The sequence below is a fragment of the Sander vitreus genome, chromosome 20, assembly GCF_031162955.1.
Source record: "Sander vitreus isolate 19-12246 chromosome 20, sanVit1, whole genome shotgun sequence".
Taxonomy (NCBI): Eukaryota; Metazoa; Chordata; class Actinopteri; order Perciformes; family Percidae; genus Sander; species Sander vitreus.
In genome coordinates, this window is record NC_135874.1 from 12,195,539 (window position 1) to 12,202,457 (window position 6,919).

The following is a 6,919-nucleotide window of genomic DNA, read 5'->3' on the forward strand; positions in this document are numbered from 1 at the left end:
ACACACACACACACACACACACACACAGTTAACCCTTGTGTTGACTTTGGGTCAAATTGACCCGTTTTCAATTTTTGTTTTATATCAGAAAATATGGGACATAGAAATAAGCGCTGAAAATGTGTAGAAGAAAAATTTAACAATTTAAAACATCTGAAAAAACAAACTGTGGAAAAAAAGGCGTCAAAAACATGAAGTTTTTTTTTTTTTTTTTTTTCCCCCAAGGTTGACAGGAAGACAACACAATGGTTAAATACTTCACCAGCTCCAAGTGTAACAAACAGTTTAGCATCTCAATTCATTTTCTCATTAGTTTTAGCTCATTTCATTGAGATAAATATTCAGGATCATAAAATCTCGAAAATAAAAGAATTTCTCGTCATATCAGCATTTTCCAGCAGCGATACTACATGGATGAAATGTAGATGTTTATACATCTCCTTGCTGTCCACCTTGTCTCTGTGTAGGAGTATGACGAGTTGGTGGAGATGCAGGTCAAGCTGGAGGAGAAGCTGCAGGAGCTGGAAGCAAATCCACCCAGGTAACCAATACTTGAGCATAATCTCCTAAACTGCTGTTGCTCCTCCTTTTTATTTGGTATCGCATTAGTTAAAGTGCACCATGACAATTCACTGTGTGTTAACCAGTAGGGATGGATGAGGGTGTATTGGCCAGAATGAAATTAAGCTGGTCTCTATTTGTTCATCCATCTTTTCTTAACATTCTTTTGTGTAACAGTTAAATCACAATTTATTATGAGCGGGAAAACTATATACATCCATGGGATATATGTCATTACTGGACAATAGTCAAATTACTACATAATATAATTGTTTGCTCTATTTGGTCATTAGAAATGCCCAAGCCTACATCTTTAACATGTTTTTTGTTTTTTTTCAGTCAAACTTTATTTATTCAAATTATGTTTGAGACCCTAAGGCAAAAACATCCCAGAGCTGAGCATCCCCATTGGTTCGGTTTAATAGATAACTACATAAAGCACTTATTTGAATAGGAATGGATAGGAACAGAGGCAGCAGCAGCTTGTTGGTCTGGTTTGGATCAGTTCATTAGCCTGTAGTATGTTAGACTGGCTATGTTGAAGCAACATTAGCTTATGTACTGCATTGAAAATAGTCCTAAATGGTAATACAAAATCTTTTTTATGTTGAAGCCCTGCATCCCACACAGATGTGTATGCCTGTGGCAATCTGCCTATTTTTTGTTTCCAGTTAATGCTATGTATTCAAATATGTATAATGACGTTAGCACCAGTTTTGAGTTAAGCTTTTTTTTAGCTTGTGCATGAGTAAACTTGTCCCTCTGATGTCTGAATAGCTGTCAGTATACATCACCATGTCTCTTTCCTTCCCTTCTTTCCCACAGTGATGTTTACCTGTCATCCAGGGATCGGCAGATCCTCGACTGGCACTTTGCCAACTTGGAGTTTGCCAACGCTACGCCTCTCTCCACCCTTTCTCTCAAGCATTGGGATCAGGTATATACATGTACCCATTTTGAAATGTCATAACTGTGTAGTCGTAACAATGGACTTCCATTGCGAAGACCCTGAGGCCTCTTACAGTCCCATGTGCGTAACAAGTTATTGCTAATTTAACTGTGAGATGCTTCTGCCAGTCTGCTTTAGGACAGTAGGTAGTTAATTGTGCCACTGGGGTAACAGGTTATTAATTTATCCACAGGATGATGACTTTGAGTTCACTGGCAGTCACCTGACAGTAAGGAATGGTTACTCTTGTGTTCCCGTGGCCCTGGCTGAAGGCTTGGACATCAAACTAAACACAGCAGTGCGGCAGGTCCGATACACAGCCTCTGGTACGTTTGTCTTCTGCCACTTTTGGCCACAAGTTCCACTATGGATTTCGTGATTGATGTACATGGGTGGCTGTGGCTCAGAGGTAGAGTGGGTCAGCCCCTCAACCACAAGATTGGCGGTTAGATCCCAGGCTTCCCTCAGCACATGTCAAAGTGTCCTGAGCAAGACACTGAACCCCACGGACGCTGAATGTTTGGTTGTCCACTGCTGCTAATGCTTAGGATGGGTTAAATGCAGAGATTGAATATTACTACATTGTACTGTACGATGTGTATGTGACAAATAATGAAGTTTCTTCTTGCATATAGCTGTACAATGAATGTTCTTCATCTGTTTATTCTCCAGGCTGTGAAGTGATAGCCGTCAACACTCGATCCACAACCCAGACCTTCATATACAAGTGTGATGCTGTGCTGTGCACCTTGCCTCTCGGCGTGTTGAAGCAGCAACCTCCTGCTGTGCAGTTCGTTCCCCCGCTGCCTGAGTGGAAGACATCAGCTATACAGAGAATGGGCTTTGGCAACCTCAATAAGGTATGGTGCTAAGCATTTGTCAGACCTTGTTTCCTTCTGTCCTGCTATCGCTAACCTCATTCTGATTTGTCCATATTGTAGTTGTAAAACCTGAACATGTTTGCTATAGTGAAGTAGGGCTGCAACTAACAATTATTTTCATTGTCGAATAATCTGACGATTATTTTCTTGATTAGTTGTTTGGCCTATAAAAAGTCAGAAAAGTGGGTGAAAGTCGGTCAGTGTTTACCATAGCCCAATATGCCATTATCAAATGTCTTGTTTTGTCCACAACTCAAAGATATTCAGCTAACTGTCATATAGTAATAAAGAAACCAGAAAATATTTATATATCACATTTAAGAAGGTGAAATCAGAGAATTTTTACTCTTCTTCTTCATAAGAAAATGACTCAAACCAATTAATGGATTATCAGAATAGTTGGCGATTAATTTAATAGTTGACAACTGACCGATTAATCTTTGCAGCTCGATAGTGAAGACAGCCCTGAGTAGTCGTGACATTTAAGTGGGACGCCAGAGATTTGAATGCTTTTTTTTCCCCCCTCCTTGCAGGTTCATATATCATTGTCCATTAGGGTTAATAATTGATAAGTCAGCAGCAACCAGCATGAACTCCTTCCTGTCCCTTCCTTCCCCAGAAAAATCCCAACAGGTATTCGCACAGAGACAGTAATTCAGACAGAAGGAATTCCCTCCTTCCTCTAATCTGCCTAGGTGATACTGCTTTATCCTGGTTTACATCTGGGCTTAGACGGAAGATGGGGAGTGGGAATCAAAGGGTGGCATGGGCAATGTCTAATGTGTAGGAGTGGAGAGGCAGTCGGAGCCTGATGGCGTGCAAGAGAAAGGTGCTTTTTGCCAGTGTGTTTGTAAGCGGATCATGTGGTAGTGCTCATCCTGCGTCACTCCTGACCCGCCAGCTCTCTCTCTCTCTCTGTTGCTGAGCATCATCTGCAGCAGAGTACTTTATCTCCTAATTCTACTGCAGCACAGAGGAGAATACTGCATTATTATGCAATCTGAGATGTTACCAATGCTGTGTCTCCAGCAGAGGGCGCGCTACCATCCATACATGCATAACCATAATGCAATGGCAGTCAATGTACTGAACCTGAGAAGTGCTTCACATGCCATTGAGCTTTTGATTAAAATAAGCACTTTGATTGTTGTGTGACTGTTTGTATGTTGTGCTCCTCCCTGTTTGAAGGTGGTGTTGTGTTTTGACCGAGTGTTCTGGGATCCCAGCGTCAACCTGTTTGGTCATGTCGGCTCCACCACAGCAAGTCGGGGCGAACTCTTCCTCTTCTGGAACCTCTACAAAGGTGACACGAGATCCCTTTTAGTTTCACACTGCAGATTGATGTGGTATTGAGATATTTTCCTGTCCATATACAGTATGCTCTTTGCGTCGCTTAATGCATTCATATAAAAACTCTAACAAATTGTGCCTTTTTCTCTTGATAGCCCCGATCCTGCTCGCTCTGATGGCTGGTGAGGCCGCTGGCATCATGGAGAACATCAGTGATGATGTGATTGTGGGACGCTGCCTGGCCATTCTCAAAGGAATATTCGGAAGCAGCGCTGTACCACAGGTACATGTTTGTGCATCATCTGTGACAAAGACTTATTCCATCAATGTTCACTGTGACATTTGTCAAGTTTTGTCTTTCTTTGCTTTGACCTTTTGCTTCGAGTTATTCTTTAACTTGAAAACAAGCCACATGCCAAATTGTTTATCTTCTTAAACCCAATGTCTACATAATTCAAGAGTTGTGTTCAATTACAACTTCATCACGTTTGTTGTTTACAGCAAAATAGTGGTTGATTATATTTTTTCAAGCTCCATTATTAGGGTTTTCTCTGTTTTTTTCCACTACTTTGAGTGGAATGTCAAATCTGTTTTTAAAATCGACCCCCATAACCAGCACAACTTTACACAGCGAGCACATGTGAAAGGCACTTACAAGTGGAGTCGTATCCAAACCACCAGTCATTATAAATCATTTGCTTATGGTTTCAAATGGGATAAAATCATATGCATGGAGGCCAGTATTGGAACTGTTCCATCCAGCTGTTTACAGGTCCCTCTAATATCATCATGGAAACTCCTAAGTAGTATGTGTTGTTTGTCGTCATGGCAGCCAAAGGAAACTGTGGTCACTCGTTGGCGTGCAGACCCCTGGGCCCGGGGCTCCTACTCGTACGTCGCAGCAGGTTCTTCGGGTAATGACTATGACCTTATGGCACAACCCATCACACCTGGCCCTGCTATACCGGGAGCCTCACAGGTAAAAAAAACACACACTCATTCCTTAGTTGGGATAGATAGATACCCTAAACCCCATATATATATATATATATATATATATATATATATATATATATATATATATATGTGTGTGTGTGTGTGAGGGAGAGAAGGCATCCCTGCCTGCCCAACACTCAACCAAAGCAGAGCTGTTTATTCTCCACACAGATGTCTTTTTGGCTGTTTTGATGTTGACATGCCGATTGAGTCATATTTATGTGTTGGCTGATGAGTTCTGGCAGTTTACGACCACACTTTTTCTTCTCTCACCAATCCCCTACTTTCTTACAATTATTATGTTGGGACAATCCAACATTGATCTCAATGTGGTTATTCTTTTTTCCTCTTAGCCTGTCCCTCGTCTCTTCTTCTCGGGGGAGCACACGATCAGGAATTATCCCGCTACAGTTCACGGCGCCCTGCTCAGCGGGCTCCGCGAGGCCGGACGCATTGCAGATCAGTTCCTGGGTGCCATGTACACACTTCCCCGACAGGCCACTCCCACAGCTGCCAGCAACCCTCAGCAGGCTCAGCCAACTCCCAGCGTCTGAAATTGCCCCTCCCAGTTCCTGCCAACTCAGAACAGCAGGACCAACTATAGCAGTTAATAAGAAAATCCAAAAGTTTACCCACAAACTGTTGATATTTCTGTACGTGAAAGGTCTTGGAAGTCCCTGACAACACCTGCATCATTGCCTTTATGCAAGTACTGACACAGAGAATTTATTTTCTGGCTTTAGGTATGATGTGAAATTGAGTTTCCTTAGCTGGAGCATTTCAGTTCCTCAGACTTATTTTGGAAAGCTAGTGACTGTTCACATTTCCAGCTAAATATGGAAACAGATGTAACCTACTACAAAGACTGCTAAAGAATAAATCCCAATTTTGTTATATAGTAATGTAAAATAACTCATCTTTAGAAATGTGTGATTTCAGTCTTAAAATCAGAAGCATGGCATTATATGTATTTAATTTGTGGAGCATGTCTGCAAAACATCTATTTATATGCTCTTGTCTAAATCCTTAATGTACACAGAACCTAGAGCCAGATATCATATAAAACCAATGACCAACCTGGTAGCAGTTTCAATCTCAAAGCCTTGTGCTGGTTGTGTTAATTCTTAAAACATTGCTATGTACTGTAGCTGTATGTCTCCTACATGATTTAGGTTGCAGAGTGTAGTGAAAATTGTTTGTATTAAAGGTTAAAAACACATGTTGAAAGAATTGTGAATGTTTTTGTTGCCATAGCAGTTCAAGTATTTTATTATGGTTGTCACCACACTTTTTTTTTTTATATTGTCCGTTGTTTTGTTATTAAAAGAAGAAATTGTATCTTGAAATCAGCGTGTTCTTCTTGAAAGTGATGTGGTGTGTATGCAGACTAATTCTGAAGGTTTTTAAAGCACAGAACAAAGTGCTTCCTGCCCTATCACCTGCAAATGTGTAGTTTATTAAGTAACATGGCTGCTTCTGCTTTGACCCTCCTTCATTGTGGGTGTGAGAGAGTTGAGGGTCGCTGGTCGCAGCTCCACATAGTGGGGGATCTTATGAATGAGGGGGAGATTAAAATGGTCAACCATGAGCTATGAGCTTTTCTGTGGCGTTGTATTTCAGGGCTCTGTGCCCCTCTGTTTCCATGCACTCTTGAGTGCCACAGGCCTTGTTTTCCTCCAGAGATGCGGTTATTATTGTCGTGACCAAAGGAGCTGTTTGATGTAACAACAGTAATTTGAGCTGAGGTTTTGGACTGCAGTACTCGGGTATTTTCACCTCCCTGGTAAACCATGGGCTCAGAGCAATGTGTAACTGTTGACTGGTGAGGTTATTTTTCATAATAGCCTTACGCCCACATCAACTGATTACTTGATAGAGAGGCAGATATGTAGAATGTTATTGGAGTCCACAGCCTGTCTGAGCACATCTCATGTGATTCATAGGTGTGTGGTGGAATGTACACCAACACAGATCCTAACACCTCCCACATGCTTTTTCAAGCATTTTTGGACATCATCCATTATAATCAAATATAAAATAAATCCAGAGGTTACATTTTGACTGTACAATGGTTTCATTTAATGTCAGTAGGCTACAATTTTTTAGCCATTCTGGCTTCATGGCTTTATGGATGGTAATGTTGGTCCAGACTGAAATATCTATAGCTATTTGATAGATTGTCATGAGAGTTTGTACAGACAGGCCACCATCAGCTTAAAATGTATGTGTCCATGTGTGTTGT

At 41.2% G+C, this 6,919-nt stretch overlaps 1 protein-coding gene across 4 annotated transcripts in view; it reads left to right on the forward strand.

The window, feature by feature from the left end:
• Positions 1-6,015, forward strand: part of kdm1a (lysine (K)-specific demethylase 1a) — a 14,299-nt gene extending 8,284 nt beyond the window's left edge. For all 4 annotated transcript variants that reach the window (XM_078276673.1, XM_078276670.1, XM_078276671.1 and 1 more), the window contains 8 exons: positions 468-541; positions 1,387-1,498; positions 1,704-1,836; positions 2,183-2,370; positions 3,580-3,694; positions 3,837-3,964; positions 4,514-4,660; positions 5,031-6,015. In XM_078276673.1, the coding sequence (XP_078132799.1) occupies positions 468-541; positions 1,387-1,498; positions 1,704-1,836; positions 2,183-2,370; positions 3,580-3,694; positions 3,837-3,964; positions 4,514-4,660; positions 5,031-5,231 (1,098 nt within the window). In that variant the 3' untranslated portion in view covers positions 5,232-6,015. The remainder of the gene's footprint in view (positions 1-467; positions 542-1,386; positions 1,499-1,703; positions 1,837-2,182; positions 2,371-3,579; positions 3,695-3,836; positions 3,965-4,513; positions 4,661-5,030) is intronic.
• The last annotated feature ends 904 nt before the right edge of the window (positions 6,016-6,919 follow it).